This window comes from Panthera onca, chromosome B1, assembly GCF_046562875.1.
Source record: "Panthera onca isolate mPanOnc1 chromosome B1, mPanOnc1 haplotype 2, whole genome shotgun sequence".
NCBI classification, from domain to species: Eukaryota; Metazoa; Chordata; class Mammalia; order Carnivora; family Felidae; genus Panthera; species Panthera onca.
In genome coordinates this window covers 151,111,703-151,139,061 of record NC_138342.1, presented here as the reverse complement: position 1 = coordinate 151,139,061, position 27,359 = coordinate 151,111,703, and the positions used below count along the sequence as shown (strand labels likewise).

General features: G+C 35.1%; 1 protein-coding gene across 3 annotated transcripts in view; it reads left to right on the top strand.

Moving 5' to 3' along the window:
- Positions 1–27,359, top strand: part of GLRA3 (glycine receptor alpha 3) — a 235,028-nt gene that overhangs the window by 138,460 nt on the left and 69,209 nt on the right. For all 3 annotated transcript variants that reach the window (XM_078445598.2, XM_078445600.1, XM_078445597.1), the window contains exons 6-7: positions 12,210–12,347; positions 19,623–19,837. In XM_078445598.2, coding sequence (XP_078301724.2) covers positions 12,210–12,347; positions 19,623–19,837 — 353 coding nt within the window. The remainder of the gene's footprint in view (positions 1–12,209; positions 12,348–19,622; positions 19,838–27,359) is intronic.

Genomic DNA, 27,359 nt, shown 5'->3' with positions numbered 1-27,359 from the left:
CCCAGTTTTAAAAGAAGTTCTGATGTGGGTAAAATGCTATCTAACAGCATCACGTGCCACAGAGAAATTATTGGTGAAAAGCAGTCTGCCGATGCAGCAAACTTCATTGTTGCCTTATTTTAAGAAATTGCCACAGCCCCCCCAATCCTCAGCAGCCACCACCCTGACCACTCAGCAGCCATCAGTGTCAAGGTAAGACCCTGCACCAGAAAAAAGTTTATGACTCACTGAAAGCTCAGATGATGGTTAGCATTTTTTAATAATAAAATATTTTTAAGTTAAGGTAGGTACAGTGTGTTTTTTTAGACTTAATGCTATTGCCCACTTAATAGGCTATAGTATAGTATACACATAACTTTTATATGCACTGGGAAGCCAAATGACTAGCTTTATTGCAATATTTGCTTTATCACAGTGGTCTGGAACTGAACCAATAATATATCTCTAAGGATGCCTGTAGGTTCCAAGTTCGATGCAGGGCTTGAACTTCTGAACTGCGAGATCATGACCTGAGCCAAAGTTGGACGCTTAACAGACTGAGCCACCCAGGCGCCCCTAATCCTTTCTTTTTTTAATTGGCTGTAGGAAATAAAACACAAAGCTATCTCTTCAAAAGACAAATTTTTATTGATATCACAGTTGTATTTATAAATGCATTTTGTCTGTTTGCTTCACAAATAGCTAATCTGTGAGGGAAGGAAACACAGCCATATTATGACTTAGACTGTGCCCCTGAGGGATTGACAGTAGAAATTGATGTGCAGGAATAGGGGTGAGACCAAAATGAAAGATTTAATTTTCAGCCTTTGATTTATACCATAAAGAAAATTTAGAAATTGACAGGTTTCCCAGACAAAGTAAGGGATGGAGGATATTTTTAATCTTTGTAGAATATTGAGTAATAATTTCCTAGACTCGTAATAAAGCTTCATTTTTTATAAAAAGCCAAAGATGACATGGTGTATATAATCTGTCACTATATCAATAAAAGATCTAATTCCCGATTTCCTATCTAAAGACGAATGTTGGCAACAAAACAGGAAAACCTCACCAGTGTGAGAAAGCTAAAGAAATTTTAATTACTCAGGTTAGAAAAGAAAATACAAGGAAATAATTCAGGGAGGAAAGGGCCCTTTTCCACAAGGAACAGCCTAAATCCCTAAAACTATAGGAAAAGATATTCTTAAGGTCAACTTAAAAAAAAATTAGACACAAATTGTAAGAAACTTTCAAAATGCGCTTTAATGGGGTTTTTGGATGGAAAGATCTAAAGACAGATGGGAAGTTTTTGTTATTTAGTTTGCAGATTCATTTCAAAACCACATCTGATATGATGCAGATTGGTTACTCTGGAGACTATTTAAGGAGTTTGGTGAAGATTTCTCACAATTATTTCCTAATGATCTCTACTGTTTTCAAGCTCTTTCATAATTTAAAACAGTGTGGATATTTTTCAAAATAATTCTATGCCTTTTGCCTGGCTAGTTAGAGATACAGATGGTTCTTGTTTTTCCGAGTATTTATTACTGAAGCCTCTACACTTACAATGTTAGTTAGAAAGCAAGTTTTCCCTGAGACAAAAATATTCATTGATGAACTAGCTACTCATAAAATTACTCCCCACTTAAACATTATTGCACCCTTTTAACACCATGACTATTCTGTCTCAGTCTGTCCTCATCTTTCTAATTTGACTTTGCTGATTATCAGATATTCTAAACACATGACAATAAAAAAAAAAAAGATGGTGTAGTTGTGTCTTACAAAAAGGTGATATCACAGTGGTTGTATTATCCTTTACATATATTATTTGATTTAATCCTAAGTGCAACTTAATGAGATAGGTTTTATTATTTTTTTATTGTAAAAATCAGCAAATGAAGGTTTAGAAAGGTAAAGTGACTTTCCCACAGTCACACAACTATCAAGTGGACAGAGCAAACTTCTGTGAATTAATAGCTCACAAATTTATAACAAGCATCAGTTCTTTTTAAATCTAGTTCTAGTAGCCAAAATACTAGTAGAGTAATTGCTATAGGTTAGTTTACCAGAGAGTCTTAGAGAAATTGTAATTATTAAGATAATTTAGCAGGCCTATAACTTAAACGAAACCACATATAACAACCTGGTTAACAGTAAGATTATTCGAAATAATGCACAAATTATAAATAAAAATGTTTTAGTTAAATACATTTTGACATAGCAGTTGTTCCTTGTCAAGTCAATAAAATTTACTTGAGTAATATTCCTCCTGGCAATAATCAGCAAACATGTGCCAAGAGTGAGCATTTTCTTCCTCTTGTTTTTTAAATCCCAGCTGCTAGTTAAGGACATCAGCGTTTGCAAGCTGTGTCAAACCAAGAAATCTCAGTCTCTCTCTCTCCTTTATTTGACTGAGAAAGCTGGGCCAAATGTGATTCTAGGTCACTTAAAACTGAATGTGAATCTATAGTTTATTTATAACTCTCAAAACGGATTTCAAATTAAATATATTGTCAGTCATACCTTCCCTTTGAATAAGTATTTCTTTTACATACTACTATAAGGTATTAAACAATATCCTTTTTCTTTTATTTTCCTGTAGTCTTTTGAACTGTTTTTTTAAATAACCAAAGGTTATTTGATTTTTTTTTTTTAATGATAACATAATACATCTGAATGATGTCTTCAAAACCAGCACGTTTACACTGGGAAATTTGAACAAAAGGGACTGAAAAACAAAAACATGTTTTAGCCTCAACTGAACAATCTTTCTTACTAGTGTCAACCGGTTTTGTCGTGACCCCTCTTCTTTTACTCTGTGTGTGTGTGTGTGTGTGTGTGTGTGCGCGCGTGTATACACACGGGCTATGTGTACGGTTATAAATGTTTCATGAACGTGTAATATAGCTGGGAATCTCAATTTCTAACTGATCCACCATGAGATTTACACCAAAGTAGCTTCCATATCATATTATCTGAGGGAACAAAAAGATTTTAGAACAAAGCCTGAAGGCTAAGTAAATGAAGATAAGAACTGATTGGAAGGTATGGCTGAAACGTTGTATCCTCGCAACAAAGGAAAACATCAAAGTATGATGATGCCAAGGGAACTGGATTTTACCAGCCTCAGATTTTGTTGGATGTGAAGGTACAGCCCCGCAGAGCCATGGTGGAACATCCTGAAGTGGAGGGTAGAAAGGGTTGAACGTGGCGAAATGACGTCGGTTCATGTGGTCTTCCACTCATTTCTTCTCATTGCCATCAGGGCGCTAAAGCTCCTCCCTATTATCAGGGTAACCTATAACTTATTAAAATGGGGACACTTAAAAGAGTAAAGGAAAGGCACCACAGATATGGAAATTATTATATTTTATAGTATCTATTTATTAACTGACAGGTTTTTTAGAATGTTAATGGGTAAATTAAATAGTCCTAAACTATTTCTTTTTAAAATCTATCTTTTCTGAGGTGCCTAGGTGGCTCCATCAGTTGAGCGTCAGACTCTCGATTTCTGGTCAGGTCATGATCTCAGGGTCTGAAGATGGAGACCTACCTCGCTCTGCATGGAGCCTGCTTGAGATTTGCTCTCTTGCTCACTCCGCCCCGCCTCCACTTGTGCTGGTGCCCTCTCTCCCTCTCAAAATAATAATAATAATAATAATAATAATTAATAAAGTATATCCTTTCTAAATAAATATATGCATTTATATATTATGTATATTTATTATATGTATAAATGTATAACATATATATAAGTATATATATATTAAAGAGAAAACCAAAATAATTGGAATTCTCTTTAAAGTTGCAATTTTGGTATTAAATTTGAAAGTGTTAACACTATCAGTTGACCTTGCCATATAATATAATGATTTCAATGAGAAAATATTCTCTATAGTTGAGGTAGCTACAATACTTGATAAATTCAGAGCTTGATTTTATGTATTTTATATTGATATATGTAACTATTTAAGCCATTTATTTTTATAGATATTGTCTTTGTCTTGAATAAGAGGGGTTTTTATCAATAAATATGCTTTTTAGGACAAAACTCAGTCAAATTAATTGTTTCTACTTAGGAATCTTTTTTAATTTTTTGTCTAATTTAGATTTGGGTGTATATGTCTTCTCAATTCCATTTCCATTTCAATGTAACTTATCCAATTAAAAACAAGCAGTCTATCAATATAATCTTCCCATTCCAAAACACAGCTATCAAATTCCAATAAAAAAATAGTGCATGTCATTTAAGATTTTATTATTTTTTTCCTTTATATTATAGGGATTAATCTCAAGGTATTCCTGCATAGAAATTTTATTTTTATAATTACCATTTCTAAAAGCTTCAAAATGCAAAATTTTAGTGTTCCATTCTTAAAATAATTTGATTAAATATTTCCGACTGATCTTAAACAACTGCAACCAAAATTTAGAGAACGTATTTATTTCAGAGATACGTATAAAGTTTCAGAGAACGTATAAAGTTCAATACAATTGCAGAACATACACGATGATTTACAAAATACTTCTTCAAATGTTCATACTTCTTAAAACTTTCCCAGATAACAAGCAGTAAATAGAGAAGGCATGTTGTGCCACAATCAAATGTAATTTTTAATTCTACATCAGCTTTGTCAGATACAAGGAAGTATAGTTCAGGTGCTCTGTTCCAATAAAAAAGTCATAAATGTTAATGACTACCACTACTCTTTCACTGATAGAGTGTAAGAGTTTATGGATATAAAATAAATCATATATGCATCATAACTAATTCCAAAACGCTGCAGCTCCACAGATTTCTTTTTTTTTTCTTTTAAGTTATGCCGTGCTCACCTTAAGTGCAACTAACATGTCTTACTGCACATCACTATTACAATTCCATTGACAGTATTCCCTATGCTGTACCTTTTATCCCTGTGACTTACTGGCTTTTTTACAACTGTGATGAATTCCAGCAGAGATTTTATTCAGCTCTATCACAAGCAAGGGACATTTATTTTCAATGTTGAACTTTTTAAGTGAATTTAAGAGAGACTTCTCAATGGAATTTACAGTGACATTACATAGCTCATCTTCAACAAATGTAATTCCAAAAGCTTTACTTTGATTGCAGAATTAGATTTAAAAATTAATTTAAAATTAATTTAACCAATTTTCTCTTTAAAGTAGGAAATGATACTGAAACAAGCCTCACATCATTTCATTTCTTGCAAATTTCCCATCATGCACTTTTCCAGGAAAAATTAAAATGAAAAAAGAGTCAAATTAATTCAGAAAAACAACAGTTTGATATAAATAAAGACTTGGTTTCTATAATGTAATATGTAAATGCTTTCCCTACAAATGCACATATCAAATGATCATCTTTGGGCAGTGTTCTTGAAAGGACTGTATCTCTTGAAGTAGGTGTTGATGAGTTTTTAGCTCTGTGTTCCTGTGGCTTTTATGTGGACAGAGCTTTTGTGAATGTTAGATATAGACAATGTTTATTGATGTTACACATTCATCATCAACTTTCTTGTAAAATAGAAATTTGTTGCTTAATTTTCCAATGAATATTGAACTTTCATTTCTTTTAGCCCATTCTGCTAAAAGGATTTATTGTGAAATGTAAGAGTGTTGCCAAATAATGAAATAAAGAAATGTTTGTAGGTTTCAAAGCATTCACTGCTCAGCTTTCACTTATAGGTTTGTAACTTATATCCATGACACTTGGATACTTTAACCCACCTTACAGATGTCACAGGTTTGTACACCAAGTGGACAGCAGAGGGGAAAAGTTACACACTTCTGCCCCCACTCAATTCAGGAGTCAGCATCCTCTGAAAGGAAGATGGTAGTTTCTTCGTTATGGGAAGGATTCAATAAAGACAGATGGACCATTCCGGATGTTTGCTGTTGTACAAATTTAATTTAATGTGAAACTAGTAAAATAGTCTCATACTCTTATGCCATGGGAGAATCTAGAAGTAAAATTGAAGATCAGTCAAAGCAACAATGATGTATTTTAAAACAATGACGAATAATACCTAATCTAAAAATGAAAAATCTTGGGGCACATGGGTGGTTCAGTCAGTTAAGCATCTGACTCTTGATTTTGTCTCAGTCATGATCTCAGATTTGTATGATCAAGTCCTCCATACTCAGTGTGGAGCCTGTTTAAGATTCTCTCTCTCCCTCTGCCCCTCTCCCCCAATCGCACTCTCTCTCTCCCTATAAAATAAAATAAATAAATAAAATTTTAAAATGAAAAATCTAGAACAAATGCTAAGCCAGAGAGGATATGAGGAAAAAAACAAGTACTATAGGGCTGTCTTGGCAAACCAAGATGTGTAATTTTAATATCATCATCCATAGGTAGGTGACTTTCAAACCTTTATCTTTGATCTTGACCTCATTTTCAGAACATATGTGAATGATTTCAACTATTTTCAACATATAAGTCAATGTTCAGACTTACGACCATCAACACCTGCATCTTCTGCTGGCATCTTAAACTCAAGGTACCCCAAAATAAGCTCTTCATATACAAGTACACACATAGGGGCACCTGGGTGGCTCAGTTGATTGAGCATCCAACTCTGGATATTGGCTCAGGTCATGATCCTGGGATAGTATGATCGAATCCCACATGGGGTTCTGCTCTGAGTGTGGAGCCTGCTTGAGATTTTCTCTCTCTCCCTCTGACCCTCTCTCCCTCTCACATGCTCTGTCTAAAATAAAATAAAAAAATAAAATACAAACACACACACACACACACACACACACACACACACACACACACCCTCCCCTACCTCCTCCCTTATCTATTTCTGATTTAAATATTCAAATTCCTGATATATGCCATATACTATTTTAGGTACTTAAAAATATGCCAGTAACCAAAATGGAATAATCTCAGCTTTTATGAAGTATCAGTTCTTGGAGGCTAGGTAGAAAAATACTAAAAACTTGATGCATATATACAATGTCAAGTAGAGATAAGTTCTGTGGGAAAAGTGAACAGGAAAAAGCTATGCAGACTGTTTGGAAGAAAAGTATTTTATAAGATGGTCAGAGAAGGCTACTCTAATGACATGAAATATAAAGTAAAGACTGTGGCATAGCTACCTTTCAGTTACTTAGACCTGAAACTTCGAAGTTTCCTCAACTTATTTTTCCCTAAATATATTTTTAATTAATCCCCAATTTTGACAAAACAAGCTACTGAAATATTATCTCTGACTTATATTCCTTAAGGACCATCGGAAAAGAATAAGACTTTTTTTTCTTTGCCATCTCAAGAATGCAAACGACTTTTTAAAAATTTATTTTATTGTGGCAAGAACACTTAGCATGAGTTCTGCTCTCTTAAATTTTTAAGGATATATTATTGTTGACTGCAGGTACAATGCTGCACAGCAGATCTCTAGAGCATATTCAGCTTGCTTGACTAAAACTTCAGGCTGGTGGATTAGTAATTGTCATTTTCCCTTCACCCTCAGTCCCTATTTCACTCTTTTATTCCATTGATTTGACTATTTTATATACCTCATATAAGTGAAATCATGCAGTATTTGTTATTCTGTGACTAGCTTATTGCACTTAGCATAATATCCTCAAGGTTCATCCGTGTTGTAGCAAAAATTGAAAATAAGAACCATATGATCCAGTAATTCTACTTCTAGGTGTTTTTCCAAAAGAATTAAAATCAGGATCTCAAAAAAAAAAAATTAACACCACTATGTTTATTGCAGTACTATTCACAATAGCCAAGAAGTGGAAATAATGTAAATATCCATTGACAGATGAATGGATAAAAAAAAAAATAGTATATACATACAATGAAACACTACTCAGCTCTTTAAAACAACAAAGATGCCTGGGTGGCTCAGTAGTTTAAGCGTTTGACTTTTGATTTCCACTCGGTCATGATTTCACGGTTTGTGAGTCCAGCCCCGAGTCAGGCTCCATGCTGACAGTGTGGAGCCTGCTTGGATTCTCTCCTCCCCCACTTCTCTCTGCCCCTTGCCCACCACTCTCTATCTCTCTCTCGAACTTTAAGTCTCGAACTTTAAACGTCGTGTAAACAATTTTTCCAAAAGTCCAATTTTGACTTGAAAGTTCAACATCTATCATTGATGACAAATACTCTCAGTTATTTCCCTCAATATGATAGACTCACTTCCTTTGTTTTTGAGAAAATGGTTTGCCATAAATAATAACTATAGTTTACCAGCCTTTTTTTTTTTTTTTTCAGGTAAAAATGATGTTTCACACACACACACACACAAACACAACTGGTGTAACTGGCCGATCAGTCACCCCAGTACTCTTCCTTAGAAGAACCATCATAAAACAGTATGCAGCTGAAGTACTTTCTAGATACTTAACATTTTAACACACAGGATATTAATTTTTTTTTAACGTTTATTTATTTTTGAGACAGAGAGAGACAGAGCATGAGTGGGGGAGGGGCAGAGAGAGAGGGAGACACAGAATCTGAAACAGGCTCCAGGCTCTGAGCTGTCAGCACAGAGCCCGACGCGGGGCTCCAACTCACGGACCACGAGATCATGACCTGAGCCGAAGTCGGCCGCTTAACCGACTGAGCCACCCAGGCGTCCCAACACACAGGATATTAAAAGGACTGTTACATAAGAGTCAAAACGTCATAAAATGATCATTGTTACTGCTTCATCAAGGATGCTAGACACTCTTTAGAATTAGCATTGTTAGTACTACACTACAAGATGTGGCATTAAGGACACAATAACCACGCAGGTAGTTTGTTGCCATTGTCTTTAATTATGCTAAAGCACCAGAAGTTTTACCCTCCATTGTTTCTTCACGATCCGATCCAGCTAATGTCAACACAAGGAAAAAGGTGAATGTCTTCTCGTAATTATGAAAGTAGTTGGGACCTTGAGAAACTCACGAATGGATCTTGCTAATGTTCCTACAGCCCAGTTTTTGTCATATCACTCCTCTGCTCAAAAGATTCCAATTGTTCATCATTGCCCACAGGGAATGTTAAAAAATCAAAGCTCTCAACCTGGAAGTTAAAATGCACACAATCTTACGTTAATTTATCTTTTCATTCCATATCGCCTTCGTGCAAACTGGCTCTAGAACAAACGAAGCTATTTCTATTACTATTACAAACCCTGGGAGTTTGCAGTTTCCCTCAACTAATTATACCATTCTCTGTGCCTGAGGGCCTTATTTTTTCTCACATTCTTTGTATGAAGCACATCTTTTTTTCAAGGTCCAACTCAAACGAGGCCTAAGTGGCTATCATAGATCCCCCTTCTGAATGCACTCAGCACTCTGTACCTCTCCCCTGCCATTTATGTTCTACCCTGTGATAACACCTCACCATCCCTGCAGCCTAGGAGGACGTCTAACACACAGCTGGTGCTCGGTAAATACTTGAACGTTTGGTTGCATTGAACCATTTGTGCACGTGTTTCACTGCAGCTACCATATGGGATTGTTGGCTGAAATTAGGGTTAATGTCTCTGTTCCCTGAATAGAGTATTTCTTGTTGTGAAGTTCATTATGATACAAGGCAATTCACCTCACCACCTTGATCTCATTAGTCAATCCTATTCTTAACATTCTCAAGCTTATATCAAGATCTTCGGAACAAGAGCATAAGAATGTTACAACACTTTCAACTGTGGAAAAGAGTATTGATTTTTTTAAAGTCACATTTGAAGGTTTATTGAGACAAAATTACCATTTAGTTATCTTCCTTGGACATCCCAGTAAATTTCTCAGAACAAAAGAATTACCCCCATCCATGCCATCCGACTATTATCTTTCTGGTTTCAAGCAGATATTTTAGGGACCATAAGGAGCTAGCATATTTTGATTATGAGTTTCCCATACCTAAGTCACTTTGTGTGGGCAATTGTCTAACATAAGGAAGCTAAAAATACTGCCTATAAATGGCATTAGAGACTACAGCTTGCTTTGAGGAAATCTCAGAGAGCTCGTTTCTTTTCACAGAAGACCCCAAGAAAAACTTAGAATGTAAAAACAAAATGAAGTTTCTCCATTGGTCTGTCTAAATTGGAATGAAATCTCACATATTTTGTCTTAGTCATTGCAGGTATGGGAGAATATGGCACATGTCTTACCTGGAAACAGATAAGCAGTGGTGCCTGTATTAATATCTTTTTTTTAATGTCTTTTTTTTAAAACTTACTGTGAGAGAGAAAGCGTGCAAGGAGGGATGGGCAGAGAGATAGGGAGAGAGAGAATCCCAAGCAGGCTCCGTGCTATCAGCACAGAGCCCCAAATGGGGCTAGATCTCACAAGCCTCGAGATCATGCATGACCAGAGGGGAATTCAGGAGTCAGACGCTTAACCAACTGAGCCACCCAGCCACCCCTGTTTTACTACCTTTGATCTTTAAGAAATTGCATGTATTTTCTCTCTGGGTAAAATGGTATTTATAATGGATATATCAGAGGGCTTATGAATATAAGGAAGAGCCTTTTAATCACTAGTAACCAAATCATTAATTGCGAGGTTCAGTGAAACGTATTACAGTTAAAGCAAATCAAGCGTAGCCCTGTAGGTTCCCATATCTGCTCTGAAACCAGAATTCGGACATGCGCCTTCACTCTAGGTGACTTTCCAACAGCTAGCAAATAGTTCTCGCTCCATAAGGAGCCATCACACTGATGACACTGTGTTAAAACTTCGACAGCAGACTCCCGCAAAGTCCAGAGAGATCCTATCTCTAATCACTGATGCTCTCACTACTACCATCCCCGCCATCTAGTATATTCTACTAGATATGCCCAAGGGTTAGGTGCGTGCAGTTGAACCTCTGACTCCAGATTCTGCTCTTTCCGGAAGGTTCTTTTCCAGGTATTGTGGGAGAAGGGAGGATGATCAGTTCCCTTCTGTACACATTGCTCTGTCCAGCCAAATCTGCTCCATACCAGTTGTTCCTAATCACTCAACAGCCTCTTCCCTACAACACCAGCTCATTTCCAGGATAGCTTGTTTGGGACAATTTCCCTTGCTTGATGCTTCATGGATTTAGAGCTCCTGCTTCCTTTATCGCCCACTTGACTTAGCTCAGAAGCCAGATCCTATGTCCTCTCTCTACTTCCATGGTAGCAGTCTTCCTCCAAAAGCTCCATTCACTTTTTGTCTTTAAGTGTATGTTTCAGCAGCTTCTCATTCAGAACAGGGGGAAGATGAAATCCTTCTTTTCTTAGGTGCCACTCCTATATAAATATGAATTTTTCATTTACTAAAAGATGCTGACTTATTACAAAATATATTGGTTAATTCTGTCCCGAATTCACCAATGGTATGTGCAAGAGTTTCCTCCTCCACAAACTGTCTCACATGGATTTTCTTTGTACTCTGAGTTTCTCTGAATAGCTGGCATTTCTATTTAAAATACCATTTTGTTCATTTTGGGATTTGGAATGTAGAAGCAAATGCCATCAACTAAAATAGTTAATGATTAAATCAAGAAAGCTAGAAGGCTTGTGGTGCCTGGGTGGCTCAGTCGCCTAAGCATCCAACTCTTGATCTTGGCCTAGGTCATGATCTCATGGTTCATTAGTTTGAGCCCCATGTCGGGCTCTGCACTGACAATATTCAGAGCCTGCTTGGGATTCTCTCTCTCTCTTCCCATCTCGTGTTTTCCTCTGTATTTCTCTCTTGCTCGCTCTTTCTGAAGATAAATAAACAGAAAGAAAGAAAAGAAAGAAAGAAAGAAAGAAAGAAAGAAAGAAAGAAAGAGGAAGAAAGAAAGAAAGAAAGAAAGAAAGAAAGAAAGAAAGAAAGATATTTTCCCCCATAGATATTACAGTTTAGGCCTTTTCCTAATCAGTAACAATTTCAGTTTTTGTTGAACGAGTCCTGAGTACTTTGAGAGGTGAGGAGATATTTAATGGAGTGGAACCAAAATGAACTGTTGTAATAATTCTGTTGTGGCCCATTCCAAGGAAACAATGGATATGCATGTCCTTTGAAGTTTCTATATGCTATGTCATGGTTTTTATTAACCTACTATGTTTTCTCATATTATTTGGTGAGTATTCTATGAGAATAGATTTCAACAGACTTTGGTGAGATGAAACTGTCAGTCTATCCAGTTAAGATGACACTGGTCTTCCCACCCTATGTGAAATGTACAAGTTTTTTGTTTTTTTTAATTTTATTTCTTTGAATGCGCTTTTATGCTATTAATATGTTTATTATGTTTTACCTAGTTGGGTACACAATGAATGATCTCATTTTTGAATGGCAAGATGAGGCGCCTGTACAAGTGGCCGAAGGACTCACTTTGCCCCAGTTTCTGCTGAAAGAAGAGAAAGATTTACGATACTGCACTAAACATTACAACACAGGTAGGGTTTGAGCATTCTTTATAATGCCTGTGACTTCTGGTTTTATGATGTTCAATATTTCTTAATTATAGTGGTAGATTAATTATTTTAACTATTTATAGCTCAGTATTTTTCATAGTGACAGCAGAAAACAAATGTATGTGAAATTTACGAATACTTCAACTCAATGCATGTTGTTATATAACTGATTCGTATAGGATCAAAGAAATGCTCAATTATATCTATTTTTTTCTTTTGCAAAAAGCCCATAGTTCTGTCTAAACAATATTTCAAAAAAAAAAGTTCCTTTAATTTCTATGTGAACAATAAAATGTACTTTCTAGCTCTTCTTGGACAATATACGTTATGTTTGATGACAAAATGAAAGAAATTGCTTTTTTTTTTTTTTTTTTTTAAAGCTTCATTTGCCTAAACCTCTCTTTTGGCTACAGTTTTATGCATTTCAAGTTACTGCTACTTAAGCACCTACTACTCACACTGACACAGCAGCCTTTTGCCTTTGAGGATAGATATATGTTTTTAACTTTAAATTTATTTTTGAGAGAGAGAGAGAGAGAGAGCATGTGAGCAAGGGAGAGGCAGAGAGAGAGACACACACAGAATCTGAAGCAGGCTCCAGGCTCTGAGCTGTCAGCACAGAGTCCCACACGGGGCTGGAACTCACGAACCAGGAGATCATAACCTGAGTGGAAGTCGGATACTCAAGCAACTGAGCCACCCAGGCGCCCCAAGATTTTGTTTTTAACACCAAGGATTGATATATTTGCACATTCATGAGATCTGTTCTCTTCTCTCAATCAGTACGGACTATTCCCATAATATTTATTCTTGCTGCCTAAACTATTCCTACAAATTCTGTTAAACCACCCACAAGTGAGTCATCACTTCAGTGCGGTTAGTCCACAGCCTCCCACTGGCATCAGCTGCTGCTCCTATTATTTCCTTACAGTAACTATGATTCCTCTTTGGCTCATCGATTGCCAGTACTGTGACCTGACCTTTCACTCTACAAGGTCTTCAATCTCTTTTATCTCTTTAATCAATTCATAGTACCTGGTGAAAAAGTCACTGCTGTTTTCTTAGCCCAGGGATGAGGCTGATATTTAATTTAATGGGGAGTTCAAGGTTAAGATCTCAACCCAAAGATAAAGGGCAAGCAGGTCAATACCAGGGTCCTGGCTCAACTCTCCAGGGTCAGTCACAGTGACAAGCAAATTTTAGAGAGATGCTAAGAAGCGACTAGAGTTGGTATAAGCTGGTGGACTGGTTTCCTAGGGCTGCTGTAACAAAATGCCACAAACTTGGGGTCTCCCCAAGACTCTCTTCTACGTCTCCCCTTACTCTATGAGTTGGCCACAGTGGCTTGCTTTCTTACGTACACCCACCGATTCCTGCTTTGGGTCCTTTGTATTTGCTCTTCCTTCTGTACATGCTCTTCTATACTTACATACATACTTCTCTACGTACATTCTTCTCCACACACAAACATACTATTTCCCCAAATTGTCCCAAACTCAATACTCTCACATAGTTCCAGACTGCTCAAATGACTCCATAACAAACACATGCTGAATGCCCAAATGCCCCCTTCCACTTACTGCTTTCACTGCCTAAAATTTTATCTTTAATTTCTATGCTTACTTACGTATTGTTTCCTTTATTACCAAAAGTTTTTAAAGCCAAGGATTATATATAGTTTATTTCTTTGTTTCCTCAGTCTGCTGAAGTATGAAGATACTCAACAAGTATTTGTTGAGTAAAATAGTAAATAAAAAGTGGATTTGAACATGGAGAATTTGTCTGTACATGTGAGAGTATTACAATCTTTTCCTGGGAGGGGCAGATTTACTCTAAACAGGAAACTTTCCCTTTAGCTCTGTATCGGCAAGCAGGCTTTTTTTCCCCCTCCAGTTTTGTTGAGGTATAATTGACATAAAATAATAGGTTAATCAGCGTGCAACATGCTGATTTAATATATGTATACACTGTTAAAAGATTCCCCTATCAAGTTAGTTAATACACCCATCCCTTCACATACTTACCTTTTGTGTATGTAAAAATATTTACGTTCTACTCTCCTAGCAAATTTCAATTATACAGTAGTGTTATCAACTCTAGTTGCCATGTTATCTAGATCCTCAGACCTTGTTCATCTTGTAAGAAAGGAATTTTTTTTTTTAACAACTCTATTGAGGGGCTCCTGGGTGGCTCTCAGTTGGTTAAGCATCTGACTCTTGATTTCAGATCAGGTCATGATATCGCTGTTGGTGAGACAGAGTCCTGTGGCCTCTGCACTGACAGTGTGGAGCCCGCTTGTGAATCACTCTCTCTCCCTCTCTTTGCCCCTCTCTCACTTGCATTTTCACACTCTTTCTCTCTCTTTCAAAATAAATAAATAAACATTTAAAACAATGCAACAACTCTATTGAGATATAATTGAGGTACTATAAAATTCATTTGTTTAAGGAACACAGCTCAGTGATTTTTAGTATATTTACCGAGGTGTGCGACCATCACCATATCTCAGAACATTTTATCACCTAAAAAAAAGAAACCTCATAACCATTAGCACTCCTTCCCATCCAGCAGCCCTAGGTAATCAGTAGTCAACTTTCTGTCTCTATAGCTTTATATTTTCTGGATGTTTTATATAAATGGAATCATATGTGGTCTTTGTGATGGTCTTTTTTCACTTTGAAGAAAGTTTTTGAGATTCATCCCCATGGTAGCATATTTCTATACTTCATTCCTTTTTATTCCCGAATAGTACTCTATTATATGGATATACCTCATTTGTTTTTTTTTTTATTCATTCACCAGTTGATAGACATTGGGAGTGTTTCCAACTTATGAGCCACTTATGAACACTCATATACATATTTTGGGGTGAATCTATGTCATATCTCTTGGGTATATAATTTGGAGTGGAAAGTTGGATCATGTGGTAAATCTATGTTTAACATTTTAAAGAACTGCCAGTCTGTTTTTCAAAGTATTCACACCATTTTACAACCCTTCCATCAATCAGTGAAGGTTCCAGTTTCTCCACATCCTAACCAACCCTTGTTATTGTTCATCTCTTTTATTATAGCCATTTTAGTGGGTGAAACAATATCTCATTGTGGTTTTGATTTACATTTCTTTAATGGGTAATGATGAAAATCTTTGCATGTGCTTTTTTTAATGTTTATTTATTTTTGAGAGAGAGAAAGAGAGAGACAGAGACAGAGAGAGAGAGAGCAAGCGAGGGGCAGAGAGATAAGGAGAGGATCCAAAGCAGGCTCTGTGCTGTCATCCCAGAACCCTATGTGGTGGAACTTGAACTCATGAACCTGAGATTGTGACCTGAGCTGAAATCTGACACTTAAACTCTTAATAGACCGAGCCATCCTGGCTCCCCTTTTCATGTGCTTATTGATATTTGCATATCTTCTTTGGAAAAAGATGTTTATTCAATTTTCTTACCTATTTTCTGATTCAGTTATTTCCCTTTTTTAGTATTGACTTACATATGCTTTTTCCCAGTTGGTAGATTGTCTTTTCACTTTCTTAATTGTGTCATTTGAAGCCCCAAAACTTTTAATTTTGAGGAAGCCAAATTTATCACTTTTTTTCTTTTATTTCTTGTGATTTTGGTATTGTATTTAAAAAAATTATTGCTTAACCCAAGGCTATAAAGATTTACCCCATGCCTTCTTCTAAGAATTTTGTAGTTTTAGAATTTGCATATAGGTCTATGATCCATTTTGAATAGTATGAGATGGGGTAGATGTTCATTCTTTTGCATGTGAACACAAAGTTCTCCCTGTACATCTATTGAAAAGACTGATATTTCGCTATAGAATAGCTTTAGTCCTTTGTTGAAAATCAGTTGACCATAAATGATCATTTCTGGACTTCAGCTCTATTCCAGTGAACTGCATATCTATATGAGATGACCATGTTTTGTAGTTATTGTAGATTTGTAGCAAGCCTTGAAATGGGGAAATGTGAGTCCTCCAAATTTGTTCTTTTTTCCCCTGAAGGCTGTATTGGTTGGTTATTCTAGGTCCCTTGCATTTCCATACTAATTTCAGAATCAGCTTGTAAATTTCTGCATAAAGGCAGTTGATATTTTGAGAGAGATTGAAATGAATTTGTAGAGCAACTTGGGAAGTATTTTGATTTAGCCATATTTAGTGTTTTAATTAATGACAGAATGACTTTCCATTTGTTCCAATTTTCTTCAATTTTGTTCAGCTATGTTTTGTATTTCTTTAGTGTGGAAGCCTTGCACTTCTTTCATTAAATTTACTTATTAGTATTTTATTTTATGTGGTTCTATTATAAATGGAATTGTTTTTTTAATTTGATTTTTTATTGTTTATTGCTAGTGTTGAGAAACACAACTGATTTTTGTATAGTGATAGTATATCTTATAACCTTGCTGAACTCAGCAGTTCAACTAGATTTTTAGTGAATTCTCTAGGATTTCCCACATGCAAGGTAATATTTCCTGCTTGTAGAGATACTTTTAGTACTGCCTTTTCAATCTGAATGCCTTTTTCTTAATTGTTGGCCTAATTATCGTGGCCAGAACCTCTCACTACAATGCTTAATAGATGTGGCAAGAGAAGACATTCTTGCCTTGTTCCAGAATTTAGTAGGAAAGCACTCAGCTTTTCACCATTAAGTATGGTATTAGCTGTAAGTTTTTCATAGAAGCCTTTTATCAGGTTGAGGAAATTCCTTTCTGTTTCTAGTTTGTTGTGTTTGTTACGAAAGACTGTTGGATTTTTCACAAAGTTTTACTTCTGTTGAGATGATCATTTAGTTTTGGTTTTTGTTCTATTAATATAGTGTATTACATTGACTTTAAGGCTAAGCCAACTTGCTTTCATTCCATAATTGTAGTTGGTTACGGTGTATAGCTCTTTTCATATGTTGCTAGATGCAGTTTGCTAGTATTTTTCTGGTTTTCTTGCATTTATATTCATAAGAGATATCGGCTGTATACATTTTTTTCCTGGGATGTCTTTATCTGGTTTTTCTATCAGGGTAATACTCACCTCATTGAATGAATTAGGAAGTATTCCCTTCTGTCTATTTCCTGGAAGAGTTTATGTAGGATTGTTATTCATTTGTCTTTAAATGTTTAACAGAATTCACCAGTGAAGCTTTCTGGTCTTTAGTTTTCCCTTGTGTGAAGTTTTAAAATGACTAATTCAACCTCTACTTTTTATAGGCCTATTCAGATTTCTATTTCTTCTTGAATCAGTTTCAGTAATATGTGTCATTCTATATATTTGTACATTTCATCGCTTGTTGGTATACAGTTATTCCTAGTAATTTTTATAATCCTTTTAATTTCTCCAAGTAGCAATATCCTCTCTTTAATACCTGCTTTTAATAACTTTTTTTTGCTTGATCCATCTCAGCCAGGATATTTTAATTGCAAATTACAGACAACCCAAATAAAAAGTTCAACTGCCATAAAATAGTCAACCTTGTGCCCATTTTTATATTGGATTATTTGCCTTTTTATCATTGAATTGCAATAATTCTTTACATTTTCTCTAGGTTTTTTTTTTTGAAGAAAAGTTGAGACTAGAATGCATTTTTTTTTTACTTTGTAACTAAAAAATGAATCAATCAAAATAAATTTTGAATCACTTACAAGAAATAAAATTTAAGCCTTAAAAGTAAAATAATTAAATAACTAATAATAAAATAAAATGACAGTCAAAATATAAATGTACTTAAAGAAGCTCCAGTGCTTATATCAGAATTTGTATAACTTGTTCATTTTTCTCTCTAGAACCACACATACACATGTGGTATACATGTGTATATTTTTATCTATTATCAATTAATTTATTATTAATTATATCATGAGATTACTTGGATTATTAATAGTGATAACAAGAAAATGTCTGTTATTCTTACCCTATTTCATTATTTAACTTTTTATATTTTAATATAATCTTAATTTTTTTTTATGTTTATTTCTGCAAGAGACAGAGCGCAAGTGGGGGAGAGATAGAGAGGGAGACACAGAATCCGAAGTAGACTCCAGGCTCTGAGCTGTCAGCACAGAGCCCATATGTTTTAATATAATCTTAAAAATCTAAATTTATTTTTAAATATTTCAAGAATTTCTAGGCATTCTGTATGTAGTTGATAAATTGATGAAAAGATCATAGATAGCTTGCATGTATGTTTCTGGTCACTAAACACTAAAGAGTGGAATCTAACTTCCCCAGAGTTTCTGAAACTTTGTTAGGGATTTTAAGCTCTGAAATCTCATCCATCCTTTCATCTAGTGAGTGTCCTGTGCATCACAGTAGCACGTGGCTCAAGCCACATTTCTAGAAATTTTGCCCTGAAACTTATCTAAGAATACACTACTAATTTTCTTGGATGTGCTCTGTGATTCTCTTTCACAACTGGATCAGAGAATGTCACTTAAAAAAAGATCAGCATGTTAACTCACTGACCTTAATAAAACCAAGAATTTGGTTATTCAGATAAACAGTTATTTTAGGGAAAGATAACATGGTAATAGCACTAAGAACTATAGTCCGAGGGTAAGCAGAGATAACAACAAAATGGTTAACTAAGACATAATTAATTCCTCTATTAGTTACTTACCATAATAGAGACACATGTCGTAAATATATAGAGTAAATATATCTCAGGTTATTTTAGTGTGTTTTTAAATTATGCTCAAATTTATTGATGGAAAATAACATGTTTTGCTCTTCTTTGCATTAATAGTTTCCAAATTATTAATGCATAATTTATATAAATTACATTTAAGGAAGTATTTATCTTCAACTGAATTTTTCCTTTAGCACTTACTTTAAAGTAAATGTAAAGGCCTCTGGACCAAATAGCACCTGGCTCTAAGTAAGTACTAAACAGACACCATCAATGAGTAAAGAAGGCCTTTATGTAATAGACACACACTTCTCCTGTCTTATCTCAGAAACAATTGCTAGAATCAAGTGAAATAATAGATGTTTGAGTACTTTCAAAGTAGGAAGTGCTAATCAAATGTGAAGTAATAAGATTACAAACTATTTCCTGGTAAGTATACTCTCATGTTGCTTCCAGATGCTTACAGAACTAGAAGAAAACTATTTTTTCAGAAACCAATTTGCATATATGATTTAGGATCCTTTCTCACTGTCATGGAAAATTTTAGGACAAAATATAAAAAAAAAAAAAGTGACATTTGATACCATACAAAGACCTATTTTTACCAATTGCTGCATTTATTTTACAACCAACTAGGCAAATTTACATGTATAGAAGTGCGATTCCATCTTGAACGACAAATGGGATACTATCTGATCCAGATGTACATTCCCAGTCTCCTGATCGTGATTCTATCCTGGGTTTCATTCTGGATCAATATGGATGCTGCTCCAGCCAGGGTAGCCTTGGGAATAACTACTGTTCTGACTATGACCACACAGAGTTCAGGATCTCGAGCGTCCTTACCAAAGGTAAGTGTGCTAAATGGACATACACATACATTTGCACAAATATTTGTAGATAGAAAATATTTTTACATTAGAAAATTAACAGATACAATTGCCAGCTTTCGTCATTTCTTTTTCAACAGGATGTAGTATTGATTACTAATTTTAAAGGTAATATATAACCAAGGAAAAAAACTTGTAAATCACAGAAATAGATGGGGAAGATTTCTGTAAACCAATGATATCTTCCTTTGCAGTTGTGTTATAATCCCCAGTTATTTAAATATCAGTAACACTCTTATACATTGTGGAATTTTTTTATCTATAGATTTTTAAACATTTAGAGATCTATAAAACATGTGTGTAAGTTAAATCTACACAGTAACTTTACATGGTGGCCCAATACTCCATTGCATGGATGTGCTGCTATAGTAATATACTTACTATTAGGACTGACACAATAATGAACTTTAATATGATGAACATTATATTCATGAATATGTATGTGTGTGTGGTATGTATGTGTATGTATATGTATATATATATGTGTGTGTGTGTGTGTGTGTGTGTATAGCTTTACATATACTTTGCACTTTTCCTTAGTATAAATTCTTAGAACTGGATTCACTGTACTAATAGCTGTACGTATTGATATGTATTGCCAAATGTATGTCAAGAAAAATTCACAGCAGTTACTCCTACAAGTATTGTATGAGGGCACCCATAGTGCTATATGTAGCATTTATTATTTTTGTGGTTTTTTTTTTTTTCTCCTCTGGCTTTTAAGTTGCCATAGGTCAATAAAAAGGAAAGCTTATCTAATATGATTTTAGTCCATGCTGAGCTGCCAGAATTAAAATAAACTGTTCTCTCTATGAAGTTTATAAAAGAACCCAATATTTCCTTTTACAACATATGCTGAAATAAAACATAGGAAGCTTTTTTAATCCATTTAGCAAAATAGCAATAGAAAATTATTTTCCTCTCCTAAATGACTTCTAAGAAAAATTTCTAGTATCTAAATTAAGTAATCCTGTCTGGCTTCCAACAAGCTTCACTATTATTTTCATTACGATCATAGAGACGTAATAGAATATAGTAGCTTTTCTTGTGCATTTGATGCTATCTATCTGCAATGCCAAGCAAATTATAAATCTACGGTCACGGCTTCCTTAACTCTTACTGAATCACATTGTATGATTCAATTTATTAGATTAAAATGCCTAAATAAATAAAAGCTGATGGCAGGACATTTTATCACTAAAATGTTACTTCATATAGGAAGAACTTGACATTTAACAATGCTCACACTGCCTAGATAAAATTTAATGGTTGTCTTTCAAAATAAAGTCTACTTTTATTGACAGTTAACTGAATTTTCAAAATGATCCATATCAGCTAGTGCTTTATAAAAATATTGTTCAAGTGAAAATTATAAGTCTGTTTATAAGATTAAGTTAATAAGTCTCAATGATTATTTATATAGGTATAAATGTCTCAAGGGCTCTGATTAAAATAGTTGAAGTCCTATAGTCAATTTGTAAAGGAAATTGCCAGTTTACTCATTGATTTTCTTCATGAGCTAAACAAAAATGAAAGCACATTCATTCTGTAAGTTGTCAACTAGAAAGAAGAGAACAAAATGCTCCATTTCAGAAAGCAACAGCTTCTATGAGACACAGTATAAAGACATTTGAATATAGACATAAAGGCAGAATTGGGAGAGCACGAAGGTCTGAGTGGAAGAAACGGAAATAAAGAAAGCAACAATTGTTTTTTTTAAACAAAGAATAGAGACACAAGTTTTTTTAAAAAGAAAGAAAATCTTGGGATGTCTTTATACTTTTTCTTAAGATATAAGAAATATTTTTTAAAAAAATCATTAATTTCACTATGATCTCAGGGAAGGAATAAATTTTCAATTATGAGTTCAATTATATACATAATGTATACAAAGCCTTTACATCTCTTAAATCATAGAGACAATGACCACAATGGAAATGTGATAACAGATTTAATTCCAACCCACAAAAAAATAATTGATTACCAAAGTAATATCTTAAGAGAAAGTGACCATATCATTTTAGGCTTTGTGATAGTTAAGGAATGGGAGGTTGAACATATTGTTATTGTTTTTTTAAGTTTATTAATTTATTTTGAGAGACAGAGAGAGAGAGAAAGACAGAGAGTGAGAGAGAGCACATGTGAGGAAAAGAGAGAAGGAGAGTCCCAAGTCTGATGTGTTGCTCAAATTCATGGACAGTGAGATCATGACCTGAGCCCAAATCAAGAATCAGATGCTTAACTAACTGACTCACCTAGGTGCCCCAGAACATATTTAGTTATGTATATTAGAATTCAGGAAGGGAAGCACTGATGATCCAGGATAAACAACAAGAATTAACCTATTCAAAGAGATCATTCAAAAGAGGAGAAAATCTCTTGAAAAATGAAATTTTTATCCTGTGATTTTGGGGTCCTAGAAAGACAAGAGGTGAGGGCCCACACTTGCCTTTGGGAACAGATGACTAAATCCTACACCTTAAGGCCTGCTATATTCTCAACCTCACAAAAGAACCTTCAAGATGTCTAAAAATCTTGCCACTGAAATATCCACCATTCTCTTACTGACAAAATCTAGGAAGTAGGAAAACAAAATTAAATTCAGGAAACCAATAGAAGATTATCAGACAGAAGAGGAAGAAACAATAAATCATTAATTTATAGTAATTGCTTGGTGTTTTGTCCAGGCTGTGTGCCAATGCATCTCCTACAGGATACGAAGGAGCTTGGAAATCAGTCAAGTAAGGGTCAGGGTAGAAAATTGGAAAGTCTCAAAGGATATACCTTAGCCAGCACCTTGAGAACTGCAGAGCTGAAAAGATTCCTCTCTGATATTTCCTGTTGCATTGCCCTCTACAGTGTCATAATAAATCAAGCATGTAATAGTCCAAAGCAAAAAGACCCCTGTGATTCATTTCTTGGAATGTGGAACTATATGGAGTTTCTGCAGGGCCTACATTAGGTGACAAGAAGAGGGTGACAATACAGCCTATTGCCAGCAATTTTATAAAGTTGTATAACTTTAGGGACACTCTTTAACACTGTGTGCTTGGAGAAGAATGAGCAAGGGAAAAAAATGGTGATGACCATGGAGCCACGTCATGGACGGTCTTATAAACCTTAATGAAGGTCAGGTTTATTTTTAGTGGATTTTGGAGGGATTTTAATGAGAGCAGTAATCATTCTGACTTTTATTTGAAGATCAGATAGAAAGGATACAAGTGGAAGCAGAGAAACTCCAAACAAACAATTGTAGTCTAGAGCAGGTGATGGTCTGGCTAGACTGGTAGCCATAGAGGTGGAGAGTAGCGGATGTATTTAGAAAGAGGTAAGTGTTTTAAAGAAAAATGTATTTGGAAGTGAAATACATTATGACAGGGGACACTCAGACCTCAGACTTCAGGGAGTAAACCTATAGCTGGATAGGGAAGCAGAATAGAGATGATTTTCCTAAGAAAGAAAGAAGGCCCAGAAGGAAGGGAAAAAGATGTATTTGTGGTTGGCCCTCCTCCTCCAGTTGGAAATAAACCTGAATATTCAGTCTTATTTTTCTTTTCTTTTCCCAGGGTCATCTCCCCACCCTCCTCTCTCTCTCTCTCTCTCTCTCTCTCTCTCAGTCTCTCTCTCTCTCTCTCTCTCTCACACACACACACACACACACAGAATAGATTAGACAGCTGAATTAAAGGCAAGACTCACTCACCTTAAAACTTTACTCCCAAACTCTGAGATCTCAACATTTTGTGATTTTTTTTTTTTTTTTTTTTTTTTTTTTTACATTTAGAAAAACAATCTTCCCAGGAGACTCAGGTTTAATCAGAGGTGAAAGAGAACATGGTAATAATCATTTAATTATTTTTGAGTATATATTTGATTTATACTAATACCTAGTTAAAATCTTGGCACTGAGGGAATTATATTTTTTATTATGTCTAGAGATGGATCAGAATAGAGAAAATTGGTAGAAGGGACAAAATATAATTTTAATTTGGAAATTATGGGTTCTAGCAAGATTCTGCACGAGGGAATTCTGGGAAGATCTCAGCTATATAGCAATATCACATACATCTTACCCTTTCTTTCCTGCTTTCAAAGATCAGTTATTTCTTCTTCAAATCCTGCTCCTATCCCTTTTTCATTCTCTTTCATTGGGACCAGCAAAGGTCCAGCTTTGTTACATGTTTTCTGTTTTATATCATCTGCAGAAGTACACAAATATTACCATGCACACCCTAAATTAGTCTTTTAAAAATGAGTTCAAACTTATTGTAATAACAGAGAATATTTAAAGATAACATGCTGAACAAACAGATGTATGTGCATGTGCCCCCCCACCCCCCCCACACATACCCAGACACAAGCTTGGCAGAGGCCAGAGAATCTCTAGCCTCCAACTTCATCCAAACTCTAGCTCTTAACACAATATAGTCTTAGAACCCAAAACCATTTCAGTAAAGTTGCAGTTATTCCGTATAACAACCAATCCCCAAGTCTCAAAGGTTTACCACATTTATTCTTGCTCACAGCCTTGTTAGCTGCCTGTGAGCAGCTCTCTTCCGGGTTTGTCTGAGATTGGCTGACTTGGGGGGACTTGGATCTAGGCTGCGGAGTAGGTTCTGTTCCCTGTGTCTCCCCATTTTGGGAGGGTAGGTGTGGGTAGCATGTTCTTTTCACGGAGGAGTGTAGGAAAGCAGGAAGGCAAGCAGGAACTTGCAGTGCTTTTGCTCAGAACTGACACAGAGTGACTTCTGTTCTCATTTTGTAAGTCATACCAGGTTTCATAGCCAAACCCAAGTCAAGGGGGGTGGGGAGTGGACTCCACCCACAGGGTAACCTTGAACAGGAAAGGAGAAAAAAAGGATTGTCAAGAAATAATCTTATCTACCTTAGGGACAATGGTTTGTTAAAACTGTCTGTCTCCTTTCCTAGACCTGACTCTGCCATATTAGGAAATACTCAAGAAAACAAGGGGAGAAAATGGGATGGGGAGAGGAAAGAGTGAGGAGTTCCTGGAAGATTCTATGCCACTCTGCCCTCACCACTATGGACATCTCATTTGGAGCAGAGCTACTAAATGTTAGAAAATAAGAAACACTAGAAATTTCAAAGGTGGACTGTCAATTAAATATTTCACACATCTCAGAAGCCTGTAGGCTTTGAAAATCTCAAATTCTGCACTAAAAGCTGTTTATCTTAAATAATTTCTTTTTGCTTTTTTCCCCCCAATTTGGGAAAACCATCAGAAGTAAATTTTTGAGAGAACAAAAGATTTTTTATAGTTCTATCCTCAGAACCTAAGTCAGCACATGATATATGTCTACTGAGTAAATATCATGCAGATATTTAAAGACAAGAACTTTTAAACATTTACTTAGTACTCAGTCTAAACTTGGAAAAGAAGAGAGTTTGTCATTTTATCATGTCTTTCTAAAGGAATGTAAAAATTCAAGTGAATTACTCTTGTGTATAACCATATTTTTCCACTTGAGAATCACCAAGTTACTGACAAAAATTAAAGATTGAAAGTATCTACTTTACAGTGTAATAAAAATATTGATTTTAGAAGATATAACAAAGATAGCTTTTATATTAAGTTTTCACTCTTCCTAAAAACATATAGAAGTCATTACAAATGTTAGAAAATAGCAATTGAACTATTATATTTTTATTTGGATACGATGGTTGTGTGGGGACACAAAGATCTGTATGTGAGATTGCATTGAAAAGAGAAGGATGGAAAGAAACCTGGAGGGTTTATACTCACTATTGTGTTCTTATCTAATTAGTTTTCATTCTTCTAAAAAAAAAAAATGAAGTTTTAAAGGAGAGTAAATTGCTGGGTCACCGAGGTGACTCAGTCGATTAAGTGACTGACTCTTGATTTCAGCTCATGTCATGATCTCTTGTAGGATATAGCCCAGGCTCTGTGCTGACAGCAGGGAGCCTGCTTGAGATTCTCTTCCTTTCTCTCTCTCTGTCCCTCCCCTGCTTGTGCTTCTCACTCTCTCTCAAAATAAATTAATAAACTTAAAAAAAAGCAAATAAACTCTCGAACTGTGAGAATCATGACCTGAGCCAAAACCGAGTTGGATGCTTAACTGACTGAGGCACCCAGGTGCCCCATTAGCAATTGTATTTAACTTATAATAGAGTATCTGATGCAAGCAATACATTTATTTTTTTAATGTATCAAATATACTAAGAGTTTGATTTCATATTATATTCACCTAGGGAAAAAAAGAAAAAATAAAAAGGCATAGAAAATGAAAGAGTCATTTCTTCATACCTTTTTTGTTAAAAATCACAGAATATAATGCATGTGTACGTCATCCAATTTTATTAGTGTTTTGTCTATTATCTATAAACAGATAATTCCTAAACATAGGGTAGTTCCTATAATAAGAAGGATAGAAATTGATAAATATCACTGGTTTTACATTTAACCTTAGATCTACATTTACTTGGTTAACATAAATTTACATTTACTTGGCTTCCTAGATCTCCCTAAACTGAAAATTAACAAGTGTCAAGCCTATCTTCTGATAGGTGACACAGAGTCAGAGCCACTGCATATATTCTTAAATCTGATGGTCCAATTATGAAAAAGCACAAAATCAAATGACAAAGTTTAAACTGAGAAAATGATAAAATACAATGGCTTTGGCATCAGATTAAATTTAAAAGCAAAACAAGTATATGCCACCTTGAGACAATTTTACCTAAATAATGTTTTAATAACTACTTTTTCCACATTCACATACATCCTAGACTCGTACCACAAACCTTCCAGGCAGATTAAAATGGAGTAAAACTCCCTCTCACCAGCGGAATAAAGAACATGGTCCCTAAATCAGTGTGGTTAAGCAACTAACCACACTGTAAATGAAGGCTCTTAGAACTCAGAGAAAAGGGTACTGGGAAGGTATATGGTTAAAACAAAGATAATATTATGGAAATAAAGAGACTCCTGTACAAAAATACAGAGGAGAAAGAAGTCACAGGTATAATTCATCCTTAACTGAGCAGTTAAAACAGATAATATATAAAGAAATGCCAGTAACTAACAGCATGCACCTAAGAAATATTTCCACTGGTATCTAGATTTTACAGTTTTATTTAAATGTTAAACATAACAGCCTTACCCTGTAGAAGGGATGATGGAAAAACTCCCATAACTGAGGGAGAAGTCAGAGATAAGTAGATGACTTTTCCAAATCCCTTAGCCTTTGTGATTGCACCTTTCTTATCTGGTGACTGGAGGGATTGGCCAAGTCCATTACTTAGGAAATAATGCAGTTCTGCTGTATTATGATTGCATCTCTTAAAATAAAAACCTTTATTTGGAAAAGAAATACTGTACTTGAAGCACCATTCATTTTCTAAGGTTTCTGAGGGTCATAATCAGTATGAATGCAACAGCAGTTAGCCTGGGCCCTTGGGAGTAGCTTCCCAGGGTGATAAATGGCAAAGTTCACAAAATCTT